Source organism: Bos taurus, chromosome 15 (assembly GCF_002263795.3).
Source record: "Bos taurus isolate L1 Dominette 01449 registration number 42190680 breed Hereford chromosome 15, ARS-UCD2.0, whole genome shotgun sequence".
Lineage (NCBI taxonomy): Eukaryota > Metazoa > Chordata > Mammalia > Artiodactyla > Bovidae > Bos > Bos taurus.
Window position 1 is genome coordinate 58,382,065 of NC_037342.1, and position 27,389 is coordinate 58,409,453.

Here is a 27,389-nt window from a genome sequence, read left to right on the forward strand (position 1 = left end):
TCTCATGTAAAATCCTTCCATTTATTTCCCTAAGATTTAGTGATAACTTTAAACACTTTAACTAAATTACCCAGTGGCTTGGCAGCCATGAATGAGGCAAAATCTTTTTAGAAATCCTAGCAATCTGTTAGACTGTGGGTACTGTGATATAAAATCTGCATGTTCCACGTAGAAAAATTAAATCAGTGCAGTTGATGTGAGCACATAATGCAAATGGCACCATTTCTAAACCAAGGGTACATGACCTGCCTCTAAATATTGAATTTCTATGTTTTTTTTCAGTCATTGACTTTCTAAATTTGGGCCAATTTATCCTCATTATCCCTAAGTAAACCTACTTTGATTTTTTTAAACAGTTATTTTATAATCAAATAGAGCCAGCCAGCCCTGATTCATGGATCCTGGTGTTGCTAGGATACATGGCTTGGTATTTGATGAAAGTATATCACTTCAAAGGGGAAAACTTTCAAGTGTCCTAGAAAATGACACTCCCCCGTCTTCAACTGTGGAAGACAGGCCCAATCCTAGAGCTTCTTGAAAGCTTGCAGACTGCAGGATTGGCCTCCCATGCTTTGAAATAAGCAGCCCTTCTGGAGGGCTGTGCAATTGCTGAAACTGGTCAGGTTGATCTTAAAGCAAGGAACACACGTATTTAACAAAACACGTTTTCATGTTTGTTTCACAGTGAAGAGAAAAAAACCCAGAACCCCCAGATTTTATGTACTTTGAAAATATATTTAAAAACATTAAAAATTCTATATTTAAAACATATATTATATGTTAATTAGTACACTTAAATAGAACTTGTATTTACAATAGGCTTCTGATGCGATTAAGTTTTAATGCCAATTTTTTTCAAGAACATAATTATATAAATATACTAAAATACAATAAATATTTTTTTGTTGGTTTGTTTTACATGGTGAATAATATCTTTACCATAGAGAGAACAAGGCCACAGACATTTACTTACATTGTCAATGGGAATCACCATAAAAAAAGCAACAGGCTTGCTGCCATGCATGAAACACTTCTGCCACAAAGAGACCACAGCAAGACTTTTAAAAAAAACAAAACCAAACAAAACAGAACACAAATGAACAGCAACAGAGAAAGATTTGAACAAAATCAACCTTAGGTCAATGTAAACCACCAAGCATGTGACTGTGATGTAGGTTGTTGAGTAAGAGACTGCCACTGACCACATGGTTGCTGAAACGTCTCCTACTCAGCCACAGATTCGGCCTTTGCAATACTCTTTGAAACCGTGAAGGGGACTTTTTCTGGTTTTAGAATTTTGCCCCTCAAAAAGAGGCTGGGAAAAATTGACAGCAGATATTCTGAGAATTCATTACATGTTAAAAATAATTACAAAGATAATAATTTCAAACAGCACAAAACATAACTATACTACATAAAGTTATCCCTTCTTTTAAAGACAGGTATTCGGATGGTACCATAAAATATAGGCTTGTTCTAAATGAAAGACTGAACAAGTTACACATTATTTGCTGATGGTATCTTCATTCCCTGGGTCATGGTAGACAGCCTCTTTTGTTTATCTCTTACCCTAAGATGCAGCAAATTTCTTGAGGCTTTCTGATACTCCAGAACTGGCCCAGGAGATTTTCAAGTTTACACAATGGGCTAAATGCACCTTAGCACTAATTTTCACTGGGATCCCTTTTGCCCAGGACCACTATTCCAGCTCCCAACTCGATTTCTCCTAACCCAAGATGGCAGAGGGAAGGTAGGGACCCTCTCCATGAACAGACAGGGTGGTCAGGAGGCGGGGAGCATCATTTCACCAGGGAGCAACATTTTGTCAGCTTGTCCTGGTCTCTCCCACCGAGCAAGGTGCCTTTAAGCCTTTGGTATCTTGGATGGGCAGACACTGTTCCAAAGTCTTGTCCCTGGACAAGATTTTCTATTGGTAACTGTGGTCATCCAACCTGAGTTTTGGGGGGACCTTTTCCTGTTTTTCTTTCCCCTTTACCGAAGTTCTCAAAAAACAAAACCCTGGTTTCCTCATGTCTAATTTCAAAGCAATCAATGTTCATGTAGCAAACATCTCCCATTTCATTGAATCCATTTCATGATCACAATGCCACCCATGTGGTTCCAAAAATGCTCCGGGCTAATCCAGCTTTACGCAAAATTATTCAGGGGCAGAGGGTATAATCAGCTTGAGCGGGATCCTCCAGCGAGAACCTCTTAGCACTGTTAGATAATGTAGGCACTTAAAGCTTGAGGTCCAAGCAACTTGACACGTGTCATGCCAGAGCCACCCCTGATGAGTCCTTTAGAGGTCTCCCTTCTGGAATGTCTCAAGTACCCTTCCCCACCCCCACCTAGGCCTCAGCATGACCACTCAGAAATTTCTCCTGCACGACCTGGACAGGATACATCCGCTCCACACAGCCTCCAGATGGCTGTTTAGTCTCATTTCACTGGCAGTGTGGACTCCTGCTCTATCTAGGTGTTTCTGGGTCTGTATAGAACTCTCCTTTGGCTTCCAAGGCAGTTTTAAACTTTACCATGATTTTTTTTTAATCCTTATAATGATTGACCCAAATGTTTACCCCTCATCTAAAAGAATCTTCATCTTCGAGTTATTTTTTGTTGTTTTTCTCTCCTCTAAACAAAAAGAAGAAGAAAGAAAGAAAAGAAAAGAAAAGAAATCACTATTCTCTAGGCTTCTGAGTGCCATGGTGTGACAAACCTGTCTACTCATTTGCAGCAGTGGTAAACTACTTCAGGGCTTGCGATTGGTTTTTCTCCCTTAAGAGGAAACAAAACAAGGAGGGGACCAGAGGGGGTGGGGGGGAAAGAATGTGCTCAGAGTAAATGAAGATCTTTCTGACCAAAGAAGATGCCCTCCCCACCCCCACCCACCGACCAAGGCCCAGAGGGTGAGTGGGCGCCTAAGTGGTGCGCCATGGGGAGTGGAGTGAGCACTTCATTTGTTTGTCATAATTTTATTCACTTTCCAGTCATCTGATTGATACTGCCAACATCTCTGCAAATGAATCTTTGACAAATGAATCTTTTATCAACCAGAATATAGATGGAAGGAATTCTTTCCCCATCCCTACACCCTGTGGGAACTAAAAAACAAAACAAAACAAACAAAAAAAAAACACAAAACAAACAAAAATATACCCCTCCCATCCCCCATCCCCTAAGCCAGTAAAGCGATGACAACAGCACCTTGACATTGTTTTAATTCCAACGCTATCAGAAGTTAAAAGCAGTAAAACAGATAGAGTACTAACAAGAACGAAGATACTTACTGTCTAAAATGTAAACGGAATGTTTTGGTTCAAATTTTTGTTAGACTTTTTCTTTCTTTTTTTGTCTGTTTTCTGAAAGAGGACAGTTTGTTATCAATTCACAATTAAAGCAGCATGCAATTTATTAGTAGTATTTTTTAAACTTTTTTTTTTTTTTACGTTTTTCAATTCTTGGCAACGGCAACAAACCACAACATTGAGGAATGTAAAGCAGACTTTTTAAAGTTGTGCGCAAAAAATGACTGTTTCCCTTCTGGTCATGGAAATGTCCAATAAATAGATTGTAGAACCACTGTACTGTATAAACTTCATTTATACATGCAGTTCATAAAATTATTTTTTTTCTTAACTGAATAATTTACCCTGTTATGTATATATACAAATAGATCATTTTTGTCTCAATATAATCTATACAACATAAAGCCACTATCTTCCCCTCTTAATGGTCAGTGTACATACACAAGAAGTGTCTATCCGTATGAACCGCCAGCCAATACGCTTTTTGCTATCCATGGTGAGGGCCCGCACGTACGACTGGGTAGTTCGGCACTGGGAGTTCCAATGCCTCTTGTCTATGCCCCTGCAGCCCTCCTTCGTGTAACCCATGGGATTGCACTTGGTCTCGTAGAAGTACTGCTTCAGCTGGCCTTTTGAGACGGGGACTTTTTCAAGGACCGTGACCGTCCCGCCCGACATGTCCACTGCAGTCTTTTTATCCGCTGCGGTCACCCACTCGCTGATGCTGTCACACACGCTCAGCTCCCCGCGGCGGGCGGGGTCCGAGTGGCGCCGGACCCTCATGGACATGTTTGCGGCATCCAGGTAATTTTTGTATTCCTCGAGCAGGAAGAGGAGAGGGGGCTCCAAAGGCACTTGACTGCTGAGCATCACCCGGGACGTGTACATGTCCGCGTCTTTATTGTTTTCCTCGCTGGGCCGAACTTTCTGGTCCTCGTCCAACAGCTCTTCGATCACGTGTTCAAAAGTGTCAGCCAACGACGACGAGGACGTCAGGCCTCTTGAACCCACCTTGGGCCCATTCATGCTCTCCAGAGTCCCATGGGTCCGCACACCTGGGTAGGCCAAGCTGCCTTGGGCTCGGAGGTTGGCTTCTTTCATGGGGGCAGCCTTCATGCAACCGAAGTATGAAATAACCATAGTAAGGAAAAGGATGGTCATCACTCTTCTCACCTGGTGGAACTGTGGGGAGAGAGCAGAAACAGGACACAAAGACGGTTTAGGGCTTTCTTTTGCTGGGAGGCAGGGCAGCCATCTGATTGTAATTCCAGGCCATTCTGCAAGGTCAAGGTTTCTGCTGTATTGGTGATAAACTTGCAGCTGCACCAGGCACGGGTTAATGTCAGTAGTGTGCCCAATAGGCTTTAATATAAACCAGAGCTGTGCAGCCCTGGTCCCAAGGTTGAGCATGTAAACCCTAGATTAGATGGCTCCTGAGCAAGTGAAAAAGAACTATGGCTTCGAGTGTGCTTTCTTCCTCCCACTTGAGCAGCTTTGTAAGTTTAATTTTTAATGATCTCTGCTCAGGCTGTCACAAGAAACACATCAAAAATGTTACCAAGCAACAACTGCATGGGTAATAGTAATTTTCCCCCCTCAACTTGGCAGCATGGCTCTAAGGCAGGAATGTGTGATGGGACCAGTAGTGCCTGTGCGGGGTGGGCCTTTCTACCTACAGACCATCCAGGCATGAACGAGAAAACGAGTCAGGGAGCTACAAGGAGGCTTCCCATTGACTCTCTTTCCTCCCACGGAGATAATACATTAGAAGAAAGGAGGGACTTCTTTGGTGGTCTAGAGTTAGGACTTGGCACTTTCACTGCTGTGGCCTGGGTTTAGTCCCTGGTCAGGAAACCGAGGTCCCCAAAGCTGTGTGGCATGGCCAAAAAAACCCCCCAGAACAGAGAAAGATCATTTCATCAAGCCATCCAGTTTTACTGATAAAAAACCAAAGGCCACGGAGGACTTGCCTCCCATCATGAAGAAAGTTTCTGTTAGAACTCAGGGCTCCCAAGTCAAGCTCCAGTGTCTTTCTACTTGTTTTTCTTACTACACTTTGGGTGGCCGTAATGAATATAAGTTTTGCTTATTCCCAAACAGAAGTCATTTTCTACATGTTAATTTTAATGACGTGTCTATGCCTGGGGCTGATATCATGAAAGGAACGTGTCTGCTTAAGAGAGAGCTGAAGAAGGAGGCGTCGAAAAGCTTGGAAGGCAATTTCCAGTGCCTGCCATATGCACATCCATGTGTATGTCAGCTCCCCTGGCCCCTTGCCCCTCAGCTTTTCTGGCGCATATGCAGACCCATCTAAGAGAGCGTAGCCTCTTTTTATTGGAATGTGGCCGGTGTGCACGTGTGGGTGCGTGCAAGCCCTAAGCTGATCGTACCTTTAAAAGGCCGAGTAGCACTGTATACATTTTGGTACAGGCAGCTGGTGGTTCTTTCTGGGCTTTTGAAGTTTTCTGGGAAGTCCCTTAAGAGCACACCACAAAATTAATCTTTTCCTGTTTGCCAGAGGGTAGCTATACTCTAAATTTGACTCTCTCTCTGCAAGCATGCTCTGGGAAGCCAATTAGAATGAGCGAACAAGTGAAGTGAGGACATACCTACAGACACAAGGTTATCGTCGGGTGGTGGAGGACATCAGAGTCACTTACCTGAAGCATCGCGTCCCTGAGTAGTAACGAGAAGCATCCTCCCCGCCCCCCACCTGGACACTCTAACTTACTCCTACTCCTCAGTTCTGGAGCAAGGACTTACAAAAAGACACTCATGTGCCATAGCTGTTATATTGTCAATCAGTAGGAAAGGGGACTGCCTGTCTGCCCATGAAGTGTCACTTGCCAGGGAAGGTAACCTACCTCCAGTCAGTAGGTCATACTGCAGAAAGAGCTGAAACTCTGGGCATAAGGAACCAAGGTGTCTGTCCTCCACTTTTATTGAAATCACAGTTTCTACTACTATGAGACTTAATTATTGTCCCCAGACACCAACCAATTTCCTTGCAGATTCAATCCTGCTTTGTGCAAACAGCAAGCATGCTTGGAGCTCCTTGGAGTGCACAGTCTCAGATTAGCACAGACACAAAGGTTTGAAAAAAAAACACAGATATCCATTCTGCTAATACCTGAACTTCTGGAAAGATTCTGGATTCTACACCATCAAAGAACTAGATCCTCCAAGGAGATTTCTACTCCTGGCAGGCGGTATTTACACACTGAATGAAAACCCTTTCTCCTAGCATTCCCTGTCCAAATTAAAGCAACCCGAGGGGCACCTCAAATGCAGGTCACTGAAAAAAAGACAAATTTAGAATATTTTACTCCTGCCCTCTATATCATACTGGCTGAGATTTGCTGTGATGAGCTACCTTTTTTAAAAAAATTGTATTTTGGCTGTGCCAGGTCAAAGTTGCAGCTTATGGGATCTAGTTCTCTGGCCAGAGATCAAACCTGGGTCACCTGAAATGAGAGTGTAGAGTCTTCACCACTGGACCACCAGAAAGTCCCTGAGCTATCTTTTAGTACCATATTCCCTGAAATCTAAGCTGCCATCCTCATAAAACATATCATTTTAGGTACCACTAGGATACAAAAAAATGCAGCCAGATAAACTATCGCTTTCATTACCACTTAGAATGGAAAAGAGCTCTTTTAGACTTATTTGGACATATTTTATCATAGATAACTTTTGTACAAATGTAAAAAAGAAAATTAAGCAAAATAACTTGGTTAAGGCAATGACAACTATGTTGCAACTGCTGCACAGCCCATGACAATAAAATGACATTAACTGTAAGACATGACCCAATTCAGGGATGTTTAAAGAAATGAATAAGAAAATGTGCATCTTAGAATTAACAAAATGGGTAAGTTTCGTGTTTACTAAGTGTCCACACTCGCTGCTTAAAATGGCCCAAGGTATTGAGATATCTTAAACTATACAGGTGGAAAATTATTTTATTATCACTATCATACTGAGTCTTTAAATGATCCTTTTTTCTATACTTAGCTTAAAGAAGCTGACACTGTAAAGTTACTGCTTTTCACTTGTCTCATTTGTCTCTTTTTATTAAAAACTTTTTGCTTATAAAAGTAGTTCAGTTCAGTTCAGTCACTCAGTCGTGTCTGACTCTTTGCGACCCCATGAATCGCAGCACGCCAGGCCTCCCTGTCCATCACCAACTCCCGGAGTTCACCCAGACTCACATCCATCGAGTCAGTGATGCCATCCAGCCATCTCATCCTCTGTCGTCCCCTTCTCCTCCTGCCCCCAATCCCTCCCAGCAGCAGAGTCTTTTCCAATGAGTCAACTCTTTGCATGAGGTGGCCAATATATCACTTTCTCATCAGTTCCACAAGCAAGTACTTCAGAGGAACAAATGGCATCTGAGTAAATATAATTTGGCTTTCACCCTGAGCCCAAACATGGGCCTTCCTTAGAGCAGAACATCTGTAGACATTCAGTAATTAACCTACCTGGTGATAAAGCCCTCCCAGCATCCCCCCGCCCGCCCCCCAACACATTTCTACAATGCTGCCTGCCTGCTGGCTTATAAGGTCAATATTTCCTGTAGGAACAATGTTCCTTTCTAACTCTTCTGTTTTTGACAATGGTTTTTTGATACTTTGGACCACCCAGGGTGCAGGTTAGAAATCTTGGAATCAATTCTGATAATGTATTTCTTTCAAAGCCTTTAAATCCAGTCAATGAAGAAATCCTGCTCATTTTTCTAAAATATGTCTCCTGTCCATCCTATTTTCTCCATCCCACTGCCACTCTCTCGGCACACAGCCCTCACAATCTTATTTTGACTATAATCCTCTCATCCCCTTCAGTGTGCAGGACATCCTTTCTGCTCCACTTAACTCTGATGACCATTGTCTGACTAACCTCTCATCTTAGGCTCTTATATGAAGACGTGCAATGACTATTTATTCCACCAGATCAAATCCAACCTTTTTTTACTTGGTATTCAACACCTTCCAAAACCTGGCGTCATCCTACTTAGCTGACTTTCTTATGTTACTCAGTGCTCCATCACCTCTGCTCTGATCAAGCCAGTGTCCTTGGGAGTCCCATACACATCATTACCTGGAAGTGACTTGTTCCTTTCTTCTGGCAAATTCTTTTTTCTCTATCTGACTAAATCTTGCTTATTCTTCATGACCCACTTCAAGCATCAAATCACACGTGTCACCTTCTCTAATTGCTCCAGCACACACTGACCTTCTTTGCCTCTCGGATTCATGTTGATGTATGGCAAAACCAATACAATATTGTAAAGTAATTAGCTTCCAATTAAAATAAATAAATTTAAATTTTAAAAAATAAATAAAATTCCACCTGACGTCTCATTTAGTACTTCATTCCGTACTCACTTGTTAATTGTTAACAGTGTTTGTTAATTATGCCAAGTCTTCAGTTGGATGATAAGCTCACTGAATCATAGGTGATTCCCCCATAATGCTTAACATATATACAGTAGTATATACAGAATAATACAGTAGTACTCAGTCAAAACGTACTGACGATTTTATTAAATCATGAGAAGACACAGTTCTGACATCATTTTCATAGGAAGTCTTTCCACATGGCACATACCAGTGAACTCACTGAAATTATTAGGTCAAGTACAGGCTGTGCTAATCCCAAATTATAAGCTCTAAAGTATTTGATAGATGGTAATTATCAGCCATGGAGTTTCTCTAATAGGATAAAATTTTACTTGAGTAATAATTTTTAAAAACAAATAGTACTACAACACACTAACTGCCCCCACTACTTCCTGTATAGCTGTTTCTAAGAGAAGACTTGAAAAGGGGGCAGTAACAATAATTATAGCAAAAATTAGAACTTTCAATCTTTTAATGTCCTTTCTTCTATTTACCTCTTTAATGAGTAATTCTATATACCATATTAGCAAATCATAAAAGGTTAAGTAAGTGCTTCCGTGACAATTTTCTTCTCTGACAATGTCTTCAGATGAGCCTTTATTGTGCAAGATACAAAAGAGGCTATGCAAAATTACTAAGTAGATTTTTAGTCTATATATCTATTTATATACAACAAAATTCACTGCTGCTAATTCTGTTCCAAGCCTTACAACAATCAACTCAACCACATCCATAAAATGCTAGGCAAGTTGTTTTTAGCCCCATTCTTGAAAAATTAAACATAGTGCACAGGGCTAAAAAGAAAATTAATGAAATAGAAATGAGGTTTGCTTTTAAGCCTTACTCACAAGTTTTAAACATTCAACCAGATGAATATCCATGATAGCATGCTGTAGTAATAGCTTTTATTTGTCTAAAAGACTATGGAACATTCACAATCAGCATTTGACTGTCACAAGGAGATAGAACAGGTGTTATGATCCACATTATACAGATGAGACAATTACTGTTCAGAGAGGTCAAGTAACCTATCAGACATCATAAAGCTATTAATAAAAGGTTACCTGTTTCACTGTCTACATTTTTACCATCAGGAGGCAGAAAAAAACATTTCTAAATATTGTTTTAATTTAAAATATTTAACTGCAGGGAGGAGAGGCAGTGCTATGAAAAGTGGTCAAAGAAGAAGCTTATAAAGTGTGGACACAATTTTCTCTGGTTATATATATCTCGGAGTCCAACTTTCTAAAGGCAGCACCATTAAGATATTTTGACCTTCAAGACCCTTCAATTTTAAGGCTTGATTAGTTCAGCAGATGGAATTTCAGACAATTCAGTCCTCCTCTAAAAGAAAGCTTTGCAAAAATTTATGCATGCTGGAGCCAAGTTTTCATGCCAGAGCTAAGAAGGGGAACCAAACAATAATATGGATAATTTGGGCATACAGGGAGAAAACTACAAAGCTTTGTTTGTTCCCCAATCCCTTTGAGTTCTGTCTATGAGCATGTAGACAAAGAAAACACAGTTTAAAGATATACTTGCTCATGTTAGTTCCATAAGCAACAATAATGGTAATGTTGGCAAAATTATCAACTAATATTTAATTTCTAACATACATGATGCAAATCAATTAAGAGCCACCTTAACAAAATCTTTCAAGTCAACATCAATAATCTTTAATTTGTATACAGTTTCATTCCATTCATAGGTTAGGCTTACTGTTGTTGTTCATTCATCAGACATGGATCTGTTTTCAAGCTTTACAGTCTAGGAGGGAAGTAGGACATATATGTAAAGTAACTAAGATATAAAGGTAGAAATGACCCAGGAAATTACAGGTACAATTCTATAAAGAGAAAGAGGTTACTTCTAGCAAGAGAATGAAGAATACTTTGTGAGCAAAGATATCAAAGGATAGAAAGGATTTAAATGTATCCAGAAAGGACCCCACTGATGGACAGCAGCTGGATTAGAGGCATGGAGTACATTTCTTACCTGCCTCCTGAGAAATCTGTATGCAGGACAAGAAGCAACAGTTAGAACTGGACATGAAACAACAGTCTGGTTCAAAATCGGGAAAGGAGTACATCAAGGCTGTATATTGTCACCCTGCTTATTTAACTTTTATGCAGAGTACCTCATACAAAATGCTGGGCTGGATGACTCACAAGCTGGAATCAAGATTGCAGGGAGAAATATCAACAACCTCAGACATGCAGATGATACCATCCTTATGGTAGAAAGTGAAGAGGAATGAAAAAGCTTCTTGACGAAGGCGCAAGAGGAGTGAAAAAGCTGGCTTAAAATTCAGCATTCAAAAAACTAAGATCATGGCATCTGGTTCCATCACTTCATGGCACAAAGATGGGAACGCAGTGGAAACAGTTTTCTTGGGCTCCAAAATCGCTGCGGGTGGTGACTGCAGCCACAAAATTAAAAGATACTTGCTCCTTGGAAGAGAAGCTGTGACAAACCTATACAATGTATTAAAAAGCGGAGACATCACTTTGCTGACAAAGGTCTATATGGTCAAAGCTATGGTTTTTCCAGTAGTCATGTATGGATGAGAGAATTGGACCATAAAGAAGTCTGTGTGCCAAAGAATTAATGCTTTCAAACTGTGGTGCTGGAGAAAACTCTTGTGAGTACCTTTGACTGCCAGGAGATCAAAACATCAATCCTAAAGGCAATCAACCCTGAATATTTATTGGAAGGACTGGCGCTGAAGCTGAAGCTCCAATACTTTGGCCACCTGATGCGAAGAGCTGACTCATTTGAAAAGACCCTGATGCTGGGAAAAACTGAGGGCCAGAGAAGAAGAGGGCAACAGAGGATGAGATGGTTGGTTGGCATCACTGACTCAATGGATCTGAGTTTGAACAAACTCAGGGAGATAGTGAAGGACAGGGAAGCCTGGTGTGCTGCAGTTCATGGGGCTGCAAAGAGCTGGACATAACTTAGCAACTGAACAACATCAACATTTCTGGGGAGAAGAGTTCTAGAACAGTGAGGAATAAGAGTGAATCACTGACAGGTTTTGAAAGGCTCTTTCAGGGTGATGCTCAAGAGTTTGGAACCCGCCAAACAAGCATGGAAGAATCAACCAGAGTTTCTGAGTGGGAGGAATGCTTTGAGAAGTTCAGTTTATCACCATATGTAGGAGAAACTGAAAGAAATGATGCACTGGAAGAGACAAGTTAATTAATTGATTTTATTCTTAGTGGCTATTGAGCTTTGAAAATAAATATTAAGGAGTACATATGGAGTAGGGGTTAAAAGCCTGGACATATCTTTTAACTTATTCTATGTATGTATTTTTAGGCTTAAGTTGCCAAAAGCAAAGGGGTTAGAGAGAAGTATGCAGAGCTAGGTGGTAGCCACAAGCCATGTCTGTCTTGGCCAAAAGAACAGAACAGAGAGAGAGATGGAGGGAAGGCAAGAATATAAACTCTCATTCCAATTATGATTACACTGAAGTTGGGTTCTACTGCTCAGCACTTTTAATTCAAAGATCTCTAAATGGTTTGCAAATATTAAGTAATTAAGACTCATAGTACCCTAGAGGTGCAGGTAACTATAATTATCCCCATTTCATCTAAGAGGAAAGAGAATCAGAGTTTTTAATCAACTCATCTACTCGCTGTGGGTCCCCTGATAGAACAAGGTCAGAATCTCAGATTCCAAAGGAAAACCAGGCTTTCACTTACAGGGACTAGACTCTTCCATCCCTCTGCATTATTTTTGTATTGTTTGCCCATTAGGTACATGTTGCTTAGCCCAGAAGACTTAAAAACAGAAATACCTCACATTCCTGAACTAAAATAATGGGTCGCTGGAATCCACAAATAAAATGGAGAGGGAAAAGCTCAGACGTTCACCTACTTACCTGAATGACCAATCAATTGAAACTAATAAATATTTCAGTAAACGATATCTGATAATGTATATGTTCCAAAGCTGTGAAGAAAGTTCCTTTAAAAATGTAGTTCTTTTTAACCAAAACATAGTTAACGTCCAAGAGCACCTGATTATACTTCCTATGAAACACAGTCCTTCACACTACTCTCTGATCCCCAAGGATGCCCATGGTGACGAGTGACACCTGGAGACATTAGCCTCACCAGGAGTGCCAGAGAAACTGCTGATTCTTAGTTCAAACCCAGAGTGACACATACATGTGAGTACCGTGAAAAGAAAGTATATTTCCCTGAAGCATAAATTTAATATGTAGATGTACATACTCCTTTGATAGAAAGCCGTATAACTCTGGTCCTTTATTCACTCTTTGTATTTACCACCCTATTTCTGAAAAATGATTTTTTTCCACTGGTTGGAGACCTACCTTATCCAGGAGTCAAACTAGATCATATTCTCCATTAGGCTAAGGATTAGGCATTTTCTGAAAGAATGCAATTTGTACAGTACCTTGCACAAACTACGTCCTCACACATGCTAAATGACTCCGTTCCCTTTGTGCTGGCAATATTTGCGTGGTTTTTAGGGAGGCACGAGTAAAGCAGGGAGGTGCAGTTAAAGTAAGGGGCGTCCCTGGTGGCTCAGCAGGTAAAGAATCCGCCTGCAATGCAGAAGATGGAGGAGACTCAGATTCTACCCCTGGGCCAGGAAGATCCCCTGGAGGAGGGCATGGCAACCCACTCCAGAATTCTTGCCTGGAAAATCCCATGAACAGAGGAGCCTGGTGGGCTGCAGTCCAAAGTGTCGCAAAGAGCTGGACAGGACTGAAGCGACTGAGCACAATTAAAATAAGAGCAGTAAGACTTCAAGTGAGTGACAACGATGGAATGAATTTTGGAATAAGAGACAGAAAATGCCCGGCAGATGAACCAAGTCTGGGCAGAAAACATCCCACCTGGCAGTCTAACCCCGGGCACAGCTGTCACCGTGTGAAGGTCTCCAAGAGCTCCCATCATTACTGCGCTGGGAAACCTGCTGTTCTACTGGAACCAAGGGAGCATCCCTGAAAGCCACAGCCGCCCAGAGCTGGCAGTCTTACCCATGCTCTGCACCCTAATACTGCCCCAACAGGGCACATCTCTAGCCTCTAATAAAGAAGTCTCAAGCATATGCAAGTCACATGCATATCAAGTAAGTAGACTGTTTAAAAAATGCTTTTAAAAAACTACCACTTGTTAGATTATAAGAACCAAATGGCAGTTAACATTCAATTAAAAAACTAACCTCTTTAATTATTAATAGGATTTTGTTTTCCTTAGAATTTCTGGTGGAATTTGTCATAATGAACTAAAATAAAGTTCATGTTTAATAATGTTCTGACTATTAAAAGGCCAAAAGCAAGGAATTATTTATCAAATTTCCACACAGGATAGACAGTAATATTAATTATGAAGACACTGTCTACCTGGTGCTGTGAAGTTTTAGTAATCCACTGTGTAAGGAAGGGCCTGAAAAAATTATCAAGTGTTGATCTCTACAAATGCTGTGAAATCATAGGGAAAATTATCCTACAAAGGGAAATGACTGTGGAGATAGTAAATAAGGAGATGCAAACCTCATTATAACATAGGCATTTAAGTTATATTTAATCACACAGGCTTTGAATTTACAGAAAAAATTTACTCATAAAATTTATTTCATGCAACCTAAAGTCTCAAACTTCAGATAATTTTTTTAGTGCTATGTTTATAAGCTAAGTGTATTAATGCAATTCCAATCTGTTACAACAGAAGGAAAAACCTGTGGAGCCTGAAATAAGTTTTAGGAAATAGAGGTATGGGATCAGTTTCCACGGGCTGAAATTAAATGAAGTCTTGCTTTCCAAAGTGGAATCCATAGGCCTATACCATTAGCAAAACCTGGGAGCTAGTAAGAAAAGCAGACTCTCGGCTTCCCCGCCTCCATCCCATCCACACACCCACTCAGTCAGAATCTGCATTTCAACAAGGCTCATAAACTTCAAGGTGATTCACATACTTATTAAAAGTCGAGAAGCACCGGACTAAGTGATAAGACACAGAAATGATAGGGTTAACATCAACTTAAGTATCTTCCTTGGTTCAACTTGTTTTGTTTGGACATTTATTAGGTGGGAAAGTAGTTTTGCTTCTGTAACGTTAAGTAAAATTTGGGTTCCCTTTATGTCAACTGGCTTTTCCACTATTGTGTTTATACCATAAAGTGCAGGATACCTATAAATGTGACAGGTTGAATGAAAATTTATAGAGCACTACTGACCTAAATCTGGACTTCCACTCAGTCGCTAATTTTTATCTCAATGCTACAAGGCAAGGGCAAGCATAATTGGCTTCCCTAATCACTGCAACCTTAACACCAGTGACTCAAGCAGAATGACACTGGAAATGATATGACTAGTTACAGCAGCTAGTAGATTTCCAGGCAAATATTTTCAGCCAGATGTCTCTGATCCTTCTAAGTTCTTCTGTCTTGAAATAATGGAACAGAGGCAGAAAGAACAGACTCACCCACTCAATGGAGATGTCTTATTTCTAGGCTTGTCCTAAAACAAACAGATCCAGCTCTCTCCTACCAAGTACTATGAAATTAAAACAAAAACTCACAAAAGAAGACTACAACATGGAATCCCCCGGCAATCCAGTGGTTAGGATTCCTCACTTTCACTGCTGAGGCTCAAGCTCAGGGTTCAATCCCTGGTCGAGGAACTTAGGATCCTGCAAGCCAAATGGTGAGACTAAAACAAACAAACAAACAAAAACAACAGCCGCAGCAGCAAATAGTCCAACTCGAAAGTATAAAGCATCAAAATCCCCTCCACAACTCAAGTCGGTCTTTATTTCAATAAGGTACCCAGCAGCAACCCATTTCTCAATTGAGTTCCAGCATCTAGGATCATTTGTTTCAAGATGGAAGCACCAAAAATGATTAAAAAAAAAGATTTCTAAAGAAAAGTAAAAAATTTGAGTTGAATGACATTATCAGGAAGTTGATGGGGTAGTTTCATAAACAGAACTGGAGACTGGTCCACTGTTCAGGCTTTTTTTTTTTTTTACAAAGGACTGAAAAGATGGCTAATTTCCAAAGCCCAAGAAGTCACCAAGTTCACCGGTACAAATGCAAATGACTCACACGGAGAACCCCGATATTGTGGCTGTTAAATCACTGGCGAATGGGTGGGGCTGAGATGCCACAGACCCTGTTCTCCCAGGAGATCCACCTTGAGCCCCACAGAGTTGACACAGATGTCAGCACTGTTAGGGACTGCCTCCCTAAACAAGGCGGTGGCACCTACTGACAGGGGCTGTCGTGAAAGCACAGAACTCGGATCTTCTTCCAGTTTCTGGATCCAGGAAGGAGCATGCTTTAACTAAAAAAACATGCAGGGGTAACACAACTGCATTCTCTGTCCCTAAGGGGAGAACATGCAGTAACTCAAACCAGAGGATGAAGAAAAGCCCTCTTTAAGAAGTTTGCCACAATGTGGAGACTGGGAACATGCCAGAACAATTGGGAAAAAAAAAAAAGCAGAGAAGAAAGTTAAGACCCGTCTGTCCTATTTCTGCCTCTTTCTTCGGAAGTGGCAATGTCACATCGACAGGCTGCTCTCAGGGTGGTGTTGGACTGACACTCTGGAGTTTCTGCCAGGAGATGCTACGGGGACTTTGACAGCTGTGAGCCAACACCCACTCGACACCGTCGCCACACAAACACGCTCTTAATGGACCCCAGAGCTGCGGTAAAGGCATGCCCTTCTCAGTGTTTCCACAGATGGTGCTCCTGGAAATTTCCATACCCAATGTATGCCTGTGGTTAATTAGTTATCTGAGCAATTCCCATAAAGAATATCTGCACACAATTAGACCCATTTTAGGTCCAAACCGGAAGGCTTCAACGTCATTAAGTCAGAAGGGGTGGAAAGAGAATAGGATGGATGAAGAGATCTCCCTCTAGATTAGACCCCATCCTTGGAAATACACAAAATTTTAATATTTAACAAAGCAAAGGAGGTGAAAACAGGTAGGGGAAGAACGTGGACGGATAAGTTGCCTCTAGAATCAAAAGAATAACATTCCTTTAGAAGCCACTACCAAGAAATCCTAGGGGAAAGATAAAGTGAGCAAGAGAAGAAAAGCTCACCTTTATGAGACCATTTTCAGGAATCAGTTTGTTAAATTCCACTGCAGCACCAATACACACTCCACAGCCCTTCTTCTGGGATGCACAGTCATATACAGGAGCGTGTGGGTAGAGGCCGAAACGTGTGTGGACACGCCACCCTTTCTGTAGCAACACAGTGTTCCGCGCGTTCACGAGGATTAACCTTTTCCACAAATGGAGCAAACTGGTGGCTCCACACACAGAGTTGTCCTTCGGGTTATTTTTGCATCTAACTATAATTTCTTTTAATTGCTTACTGTAAAGCACAGGAAAGTGCTCATTATTTGTAGCTTAATGCAGGAGCAAGAATAATTGCAGTCCCCCGCCCACTGCCCTCACCCCAGCCCCTAACCCTTCTGTGTGTCACCGTTCATTTGAAGAGCACAAGGAATCTAGTTTCTGGGCCCGAAACATAATGAACCAGGTGTGGACCTATTCTAGAAACTGGCTGTGCTCCAGAGCTACTATAAGATACAAGGAAAATACTAACATCTCAGATGGCAAAAGATCTATATGGCTGGTCAGGAAATACCCACATCATAGACTGTACCTATAGGAAACATTCAAGTCTGTGGTTTCATGAGTATGAGGACTGTGAGAACATCTGCTTGCCTCCAATCCTTTTCACTCAACATTGACTCCTACATAAGACATGCAAACTCTTAACACTAATATATTTAATCTAAGCAAGGTAAGGAAGGCTGTGTTTCCACACAGTACCATAAAGACATACAGTATTGGTAGCGGTGTATACAGTGGGGATTTGGGGAAGATGCTCTGGGACATTACATTAAATAAGTAATGTCAAACTTCTCTTCGAATTAGAAAGTGATTTAAAATAATAGCTAACATTTATTGGTTCTGGAGGTAATCTAATTATGAATAGTAAGTTTACAGCTGAGAACACTGAGGCTCAGAGAGATTTATAAATCATATTGCCTAACACCATATGCCCGGCATGTGGTGGAAATGGAATGTGAACCCGGCTGGCTCGCGTGCTTTTATCCATACGGGGTCAGATGTGGATGTGGTGTCTTATATTTTGAGGGAGGTCCATTGCCCCAGTTTCTTATTTATTTAAGCAAAGCCCCATGTGATCATTCCTGATAAGTAGTTTGTTTACATGCTAATTCCACAGAGGTTGAATATAAGCCTAAGGTTTCCTCCTCGCTATCCTCTTCCCAATATTGAATTATCCCTCAAGGTACCAACCATACATGCATACTTAACAAGGCAGAGTGTCAAAATTCTGCAAGAATTTGCTGGACATTTCCCCCTGAGGTCTCTTCAGGCACTGGAAAAGAACCACATGCTTTTCAGACTAGGAGCCACAGCTACCAAGGCCACGCCTGTCAACTCCACATGAGTAAGAATGACTTCAATCAAGAAGCACCCGAGTGCCTTTAAAAAATACTTGTGACATAAAAACCTTTCTTTTTAGTATCTCAACCTGATCCCTTCCAAGTGTAGAGACCTGGCAAACTAGGCTACCCCGCTTCTGATTCATGCAGTTTTTTCCTGTTTCAGGAACAGGGCTGAGGGCAGACTTCCCTGGTGGTCCAGTGGTTGAGAATCTGTCTTTCAATGCAGGGGACACGGGTTTGATCCCTTGTCTGGGAACTAAGATGTCATATGCCACAGGGAACCAAGCCCATGCTCCACAACTAGAAAGCCTGAGCACCACAGCAAAGATCCAGTGAAGTCAAAAATTTAAAAAAAAAAAAAAAAGAGTAGAGCTGAGGGTCTGAGACAGGAGTGAAAGTAAGGCTAGAGAGTGTTAAATTTATTCTCAGGGAGCAGTTCAGACAAGTTAGGGCCCCAAAGACAGGAGACCAGATGGTCCAGTGCAGACAGAACAGCGGACTCTCAGACTGTGCTAATAGGAACCATCGTGTCAAAAAGCCAAAGGAACAAGGGTAATGGAATGCAGGTCTCATGCATCTTCTCTGCCACCCAGCTGGTACCCTGAGGCCTTCCATGTGAATGACTAGGCAAAACAGACCCCATGGCTCCACAGAGCAGATGCAGAACATATACCTGGGATGATGTCCTGAACGTGTGTGGTGGGTCAGATGATGATGGCATAAAACAACACTTTGCTTCTGGCGATAGTCAGCCCTCAGAAGAGAGCAAGCTTCTAGAGAAGCAGCCGTAAGGAACCTGAGAACAAAACTGGAAATGCCTGTTGTGAAGCCTTGACAGGTATTAACAAAAGAAAATGTGTATCCACATTCGTCAGTGGTGTGTCAGCCAGCTTCTGGCAGTCCACCCTTATGCCCAGGAATCATTTCGTGTTTCTCGTGTAGCCAGATACAGTCATCAATCAACTCCCCAAGTGCAACTGGTCCTCACAGGGGAAGAGGAGTGGCTTTCTGCTTTAAAGTGGCCCCATCACAAATTATGAGAAAGAAGAAGGTTCATTTGGACTGAATAACCATCCTGCCAGTTTCATTTGGCAAACTTTTCTATGCAGTGGAATGCAAGGGAGTTTTTTCCCCTAAACTCAGGAACTCACAGAGAAAATTAACGGAGAATCAATCTTACCAGTGAAAATGCCAAAGAGTCCTGCGAAGGTGACATGGAATATATGTATGTTCTTCAACAGTTGGAGATGTTGTCTAGGGTATAAATCTTGCATTTACAGGATAGTCTATTTGCATCATGCAGGAAACTCCCTACGGCTGGAGAAGTCTAGCAATACTGTAACATTGTATCCTATAGTTTTAATTTATCTTATAAAGGACTTAGTACTAGTAGTGTTAGTTGCTCAGTTGTATCTGACTCTTGGCAACCGCATAAACTGTAGCCCGAGGCTCCCCTGTCCATGAGATTCTTCAGGCAATGATACTGGAGTGGATTGCCATTCTCAGGGGAAGTGCAAAATTAGTTTTCAAAAGAGTGTCCCCGTGGGAATGAAAGTTTCAAGCTTAGGGAGACTTCCACTGTGATTTGGAATCTCTCTCTTGAACTCAGTTCCTAGAAATAAGGTTGCTGCTGCTGCTGCTACTGCTGCTAAGTCGCTTCAGTCGTGTCCAACTCTGTGCGACCCCATAGATGGCAGCCCACCAGGCTCCCCTGTCCCTGGGATTCTCCAGGCAAGAACACTGGAGTGGGTTGCCATTTCCTTCTCCAGTGCATGAAAGTGAAAAAATAAAGTGAAGTCGCTCAGTCATGTCCAACTCCTAGCGACCCCATGAACTGCAGCCTACCAGGCTCCTCCGTCCATGGGATTTTCCAGGCAAGAGTACTGGAGTGGGGTGCCATTGCATTCTCCAAGAAATAAGGTTAGCAGCTGGGAAACAAGTGTTGAAAGCAGGGTACGCAGCACGCTGCAGTGGGACAGTTGCCTTTTCTGCCCCAGCAGACACTGCTGGGCTCTTTCGACCCAGTATTGCCATTAGGTGAATAATGAATGCAGGTGTAACTTTCCACTGCAGGAAATTCTGCAAGTGGCAACGTGGGTCCATTCCATGTGTGTCACTAGAGCCGGCACAAACCCACGGCCATGGCGAGGCATTATTTCCATTGGAACTGATGCCAGCACCAGTTCTTGGAACTGGGCAGCATCCCCACTGCAAACCAGGGGCCAGGGAAGAGATGGAGACCTCACTTATAAGGTCCCCTCCTGTTTCTCATCCTTCAGACTAATATGCACTCTGTTGGTAAGGCTGGTACTGAAACAGGCATTCTCATTTACCAATGGTGGCTACACAAACAGTTCAAGACCTTCCTGCAGTACAATAAGGCAATATTTATCAAAATTTTAAATGAATTTCCCTATGGATCCAGCAAGTCTACTGAGAATAAATCTACAGTAACAAGGAGGTACTCATGCCTGGAAAATCCCATGGATGGAAGAGCCTGGAAGGCTGCAGTCCATGGGGTCGCTGAGGGTTGGACACGACTGAGCGACTTCACTTTCACTTTTCCCTTTCATGCATTGGAGAAGGAAATGGCAACCCGCTCCAGTGTTCTTGCCTGGAGAATCCCAGGGACGGGGGAGCCTGGTGGGCCGCCGTCTATGGGGTCGCCCAGAGTCAGACACGACTGAAGCGACTTAGCAGCAGCAGCAGCAACAAGTAGGTACATATGTACAAAATGATGAATACACAAGGTTATTAATTGCAATAAAGCACAGAATAGCAACTAAAAGAAGCCCCATTTCTAGCTAAAGGAAAATAGATAAACTATAGTACATATTCATAATAAATTCACGCAATTGAAAGGAACAAGTTAGCTTCCATATACTGAAATGGAAATAAAAGCAAGATACAGATCAGCACATGTATACATATACACACTATCTTTTGCTTTAAAATGGGGTAATGTAAATAATATCCATATTTACCTGTATTTCCATATAAACACACTGTAAAGGATTCACATGAGATGGAAACAAATAACCACCCCTCAGGAAGTATGTGTCAGGTGGGATTACAAGTGAGCACAGCACAGGTGGGACAAGACTTCTCAATGCACACATTTTAATACTATTTTGATTTTTGAATCATGTCAATAAATTATCAAAAACTTTAAAAAATAACCAATTAAAAAAATGTTTAACCTAGAGGCTTCACTTTTGGCCCCAAAGAATCCTTCACAATGCTCTGATGCAACAGACACTTCAGAGATTCAGAATTCTGGTGCCTGGTGGTAACTAAAATAAAAAGTCTGGGTCGGGGGAAGGGGGGCTTCCCTGGTGGTCCAGTGGCTAAGACTTGACCTTCCAGTGCAGGGGGTTTAACATCTGGTTGGAGAGCTAAGATCCCATGTGCCTCGTGGCCAAAAACCAAAACATAAAAATATAAGCAATATTGTAACAAATTCAAGAAAGATCTTAAAAATGGTCCATATAACATATATATATTTAAAGAAAAACTCTGGGTGGCGGGGGCAACCCATATCAACTTTGGGGACATTTCCCTGGAATAAACCAGTCTAAAGTAGAATGGTTGGATGTAGAAAACAGTCTCTGGGGCTAGGGGCTGAAGATTTGAGTTCTGGTCCTACTTTTCCCACTTGCTATTAAGTTGACCCTATGAAATGGCTGATAACTGGCCTTTTTTTTTTTTTTTTAACCAACAAAGTAGACAAATTTGTGGGTGAACCTTCCTGAGTGAGCCCATTCAAGGATTCTGCTGCCTCAGCTCTGTGACAGGCAGAGGGTTAGAGTTCTCACCCCACCTGCCACAGCATCATGCCAAGGGTCACCAACAAAGGGCAATCCTATAAAGAACCTTTGTAAGTTAAGCATAACACCAAGCTGAGTGGTGACCATGGCCAAACATAGGAGGAGAATGAGACCCATTCCCCAAAGTCAGATGGTGGCGAAGAAAGAAAACTTCTAAAAGACGGAACCTAAATTAAACGGAACATAAGAGTAGAATGCCAAAGAAAGACTTTGAAGAGAAAAACACGTGGTTAAATGACTCCATATGTGGTCATCTGCAACGGAATATACTGCAAAATCCAGAAGCCTCAACAGGGAAATCAGGGAAACATATATGGAGCAAACTTTCAGACCTGAATACAGACGCATGATCAATGTCAAACAAATGATCCAAAAGGATGGCCCTTATCTTTGCAATCAGTATAGCTGTTGGGCCGTGTGTCTGTCACATGCAGGTAGGCCCCCAACTTTCCTCCAAAATCAGAGGCAAACTTCAGATACTTTTAAAAATGCTCCCTGGAGGACCTTACACCCCAAATTTAGAAACAGGATGAAAAAAAAAAAAAACTCTTTAAAAAGGCAAGAAAGAAAAAAAACACTCATCTCCATATGTACATCTGAACATCATCTGGAAAGCAGATCTCCTATGAAATGGATGGCCAAAGCTGCACCACAGTGTTAAACTCATCATGAAAACCCCAAGGTTGCTTTCCTTTACCTGCCTGAAGTAAAACGTTCCAAGAAGTAGGAAATAACCACAGGAGGAAGTTCACTGGTGGTGCCCTAACCTGGTACTGCCATCTAGATGCCTGGAAACCAGAAGCCTCTTTGGAACTCAGAAGAAAGTGAAGAACTCCTTTCTGTTTCTAGGTGGTCGAAACAGTACCATGCTTTCTGAGACCACCACTTAATGACTTTGATGAACCCTGCTGAGATGTTCTCAGGCTGCTTGGGGTCAAATGCCATCTCCTCTCACTTTCAGCTTCATGTTTCACAATCAACCATGTTTCCTTACAGAAATTTCTCTAGGAGGCTTACTATCCTGTATTATTTCAAGTCAGAGTCCCCTCTTGCACAAAAGGCTTAAACTACCTCTGATTAAGAATCAGAATGTGTTCTGTTTTAGTTCAGGATTCATTTATTCATTCAGCACAGGTTATTAAGAACTTACAAAGTTTAGATGTACTTTGTTTTAGGAAAACCATTTTCAAGTAAGTTTCTTGTAAAGTAGGAATAATTAACTTGGTAACTCTTAATAGATTCTTCAAGTGACTGAATCCTGAGTTTAAATCCTCACTGATTTTCAAATATAACAAAAAAATGGGTTATGGAAGTGGGTGCACTCCCAGCTAACTCAATAGCTTTCAAGGGAGGTGTTTCAATGTTACCCCTAAATGGTCTATATGGTTAAATACTGAGTTAGAGATTCACTAGATCAAAAACAATTCTTTAAAAAAATGTTCATAGAAACACAGGGACAATGCGTTAACACCTCCAAGGTATATGTCAGGGTCAAGGATACAAGCTCATATTTCATCAGCAGAGCTCTGGTCATTTGACTGAAGTTGAAGGTCATAACAGGCTATGTTTCTGTCATTTCCTCATGAGAAGGAAACTAAGTTGTACTCCATGTTTATTCCATGAGGAAAAAAACCTACAAATATTTTTAAAGCTACATTTTGGCCTCTTCTCCCTTCACAGCTACAAAGGTCATCATCTTTCTATGGCTGGATTATCTTCTATTTGGATGTCAACTTGTCAAATTTATAGCTTAGGGTGACTATAACTTAGGATGACTATGACGTAGCATTCTCTTAAAATCGACATTTTAACTTTTGTTCATTTACTAGACATTCTCTGAGCACAGATACTGGGAACACCAAAAGGAATGAGACAGAATCCTTGCCTTTGAGGACTTCACTATTAAAGTGCAGGGCAGGAGGGTGAGGGGTGGAGAACAGGTTAGACACATTACAGACAATTATGGTTCAATGTAGAACACACTGTAATTGATGTATGCACATGGGGATTCCCCGAAGAGAAAATGTAAAGGAAGGTAAGGTGAGAGAGAATAGGAAATTGTCAGTACAAGTTTTTGTTTACAATAGACCATGTTTCAGAGACTAAAAGATTGTATTACCTGCTTGTAATGTAGTGAAGGTGAATCTCTGGGATTTACCCATGAAGGACCCACGAAAAGTCCAGAGTTGATGAGCTTTATAAACTGGAAACCAAAAGGCTCATTTATGAATATTTACATAGAACCAATTTCCCATTTAGAGTGCTTTTTTAGCTGAATATCACAATGCTGGAATCTTTATCTTTTCCAGGGAAAAAGACATGCTAAATTATTTAGCAAATAGCTGTGGAACCCCTTACTTTGTCAGCTATGCGCTATGGAGACTAAAGACAATATAAGAGATAAAGCTTTTGCTTAAAAGTTTTTGATTAAAATACACAAAAGAAAAAACCTAACTTAAAACACAACTTCCTTGGGACATATAGCTCATTCAACTTTGAAAAAATTACCACTTCTTTTCAACTTCCCACTAGTACATGTTTGGGTTAACCACACCTCATCCCCTTGGGATTTTCTGCTGAGAACAGAATAGAAATAAGATGCCAAATGGGAATAATACAGGGTCAGAGTCATGTTAGGAAAGCTGTGTTAGAAAATGCAGTGGGGCCTATTTCCTACTGCTGCTGCTGCTAAGTCGCTTCAGTTGTGTCCGACTCTGTGTGACCCCAGAGACGGCAGCCTACCAGGCTCCTCTGTCTCTGGGATTCTCCAGGCAAGAACACTGGAGTGGGTTGCCATTTCCTTCTCCAATGCATGAAAGTGAAAAGGGAAAGTGAAGTCTACCTCAGATCAAGTCCCCTCATGGAAACACAGGAGAGGGAAGAGGATTTCCTTCATTATTTTAGACACAAGGAATTTAAGTAACTTGCCCAAGATCACAGATCTATTGAGCAATGGAATGAAACTCAATCATCAGCTCCAGAGATGCAGGGTCCCAGGCTGAGACTGTTTCATGAACTTTCTATTTAAGAAATGTTTCTTTAGGGACCTCCCTAGTGGCCTTGTTTAAGAAACCGCCTTCCAAAAGCAGGGGACAGGGGTTCAATCCCTGGTGGGAGAACTAAGATCCCACAAGCCATGAAGCAACTAAGACTGTGTGTGGCAATGAAAGATCCCACAGGCTGCAGGAAGACCCAGCATGTCACAACTAAGACTCTATGCAGTCAAAAATCCATAAATAAATAAATATTAAAAAAATTAAAAATAAAAACACAATGTACCTTTAAGGTATACCGAAAAAAAAAAGAGAGAGAGAGAGAGAAAGAAATGTTTCTTTAAAGTCACAGACTATCCTAAGCAGGATATTCTAGAATGTTTTTCTAGACTAAACTTCACATCCACAGCTCCTAGCAGAGAACCTGATACAGAGAAGGTACCCAATGTTTAACAGTTGCACAAGTATTGCTTATATAATTAACTATTGTAAGATAGAGACTGTGAATGATTCAGGAATCCAAATAGGGTAGGTTTCTCTTGAGCAGAAGTCTTTCCAGAGGAAGTCGAATTCGAGATGAGTCTAAACAATGAGTCGGATTTAGATGGATGACAGGAAGAGAAAGTCAATGAGTAAGTAAATTAGCCTCCAAAGATGACAACAAAAGGGTTCTGGTCTTGTTACCGCAGGAACAAAGTGAAGCAGATTTAGACCTGGAGCATGCTAATAAAGTTTTCTTTTAATTTTACTGGTCTTCGTTGCTGTGTGTAGGCTTTCTCTACTTGCAGAGAGCGGGAGCTACTGCTCGTTGTGCTATGAAGGCTTCTCATTGCAGTGGCTTCTCGTTGCAGAGCATGGGCTCTAGGCGCTCGGGCTTCAGGAATTGTGGCACGTGGGATTTGTTGTTCATGGTACATGGGATCTTCCCGGACTAGGGATTAAGCCCATGTCCCCCTGCATTGCAAGGTGGATTCTTACTACTGGACCACGGGAAAGCCCACTGATAAAATTTTTAATAGTCTCAATAATAAGTCTTTGGCTCCAAAATCACTTCGGATTGTGACTGCAGCCATGAAATTAAAAGACATTTGCTCCTTAAATGAAAAGTTATGACAAACATAAGCAGATTGTTAAAAAGCAGAGCCATCACTTTGCCAACAAAGGTCCATATAGTCAGAGCTATGGTTTTTCCAGTAGTCGTGCATGGATGTGAGAGTTGGACCACAAAGAAGGCTGAGTGCTGAAGAACTGAGGCTTTCAAACTGTGGTGCTGGAGAAGACTCTTGAGAGTCCCTTGGACAGAAAGATCAAATCAGTCAATCCTAAAGGACATGGGTCAAATGTCCCTGAATACTCAATGGAAGGACTGATGCTGAAGCTGAAACTAAAATACTTTGGCCATCTGATGGAACTGACTCACTGGAAAAGCCCCTGATGCTGAGAAGGATTGAGGGCAGGAGAAGGGGGTGACAGAGGACGAGATGATTGGATGGCATCATGGACTCAATGGACACGAGTTTGAGCAAACTCTGGAAGATGGTGAAGAATCTTTCACCATGGGAAGCCTGGCATGCTGCAGTCCATGGGGTCACACAGAGTCAACGACTTAGTGACTAAACAACAACAATCCCTATAGCAACCCTGTTAGGAGGTTGAGGCACAGAGATTAGATGTAGTTTGTACAAGGTCCCAGACCTTGTAAGTAAGTGGTGGCCATAGAATCCTACTCCATCCTTGGGCCAGGCCTTCTGCTGCCGTATGGAAGTCTGTGATTAGGAAACAACTTTCAAGTCAGGAGATTATCTTCAACAGGCTTCACACTTCAAAGCTTTGGAGTTTCTGATTATTTACAAGGCTGCAAATCCCTTCTAACCATGCTCAAATCCAAGTATTTGGATGACGAAGTAAATGGGTCTTTTAAAATGTATTCGGGTTCAAGCTCAGCAATTCTTCAACCTTCCTGCAAGTCTGAACCACCTGTGGAAGTTTCTAAACACAACACATGCCCAAGCCGCAGCCCAAACCTCCAAATCTCAGGGACTAGGACCTGATATCTGTTTGTTTTTTTAATGTTTATTTTTTGGCCACACCGGGTGGCATTTGGGATCTTAGTTCCCCAACCAGAAACTGAACTCGCACCCTCTACATTGCAAGTACGGAGTCAACCACTGGACCACCAGAGAAGTCTCTGTGAATTTTCTTTTTTAGTTTCAAAGGTAATTCTGATGATCATCACCTTTAAAAAAAATTTTTTTTTATTTAGTTAATTTGGGCTGTGCTTGGTCTTTATTGTGGCTCGAGGACTTTCTCTAGCTGCTGTAAGCAGGGGCTACTATTTGTTGTGATGCCAGGGCATCTCTGGAGAAGGCAATGGCACCCCACT

At 41.6% G+C, this 27,389-nt stretch overlaps 1 protein-coding gene across 4 annotated transcripts in view; it reads right to left on the reverse strand.

Moving 5' to 3' along the window:
• Positions 1-821: 821 nt before the first annotated feature.
• The window catches only part of BDNF (brain derived neurotrophic factor), a 62,412-nt gene continuing 35,844 nt past the window's right edge, over positions 822-27,389 (reverse strand). For 3 of the 4 annotated variants that reach the window (XM_005216334.5, XM_059874987.1, XM_005216335.5), the window contains exon 2: positions 822-4,493. In XM_005216334.5, coding sequence (XP_005216391.1) covers positions 3,720-4,493 — 774 coding nt within the window. In that variant the 3' untranslated portion in view covers positions 822-3,719. The remainder of the gene's footprint in view (positions 4,494-27,389) is intronic. The other variant, NM_001046607.2, reaches the window with a different exon arrangement.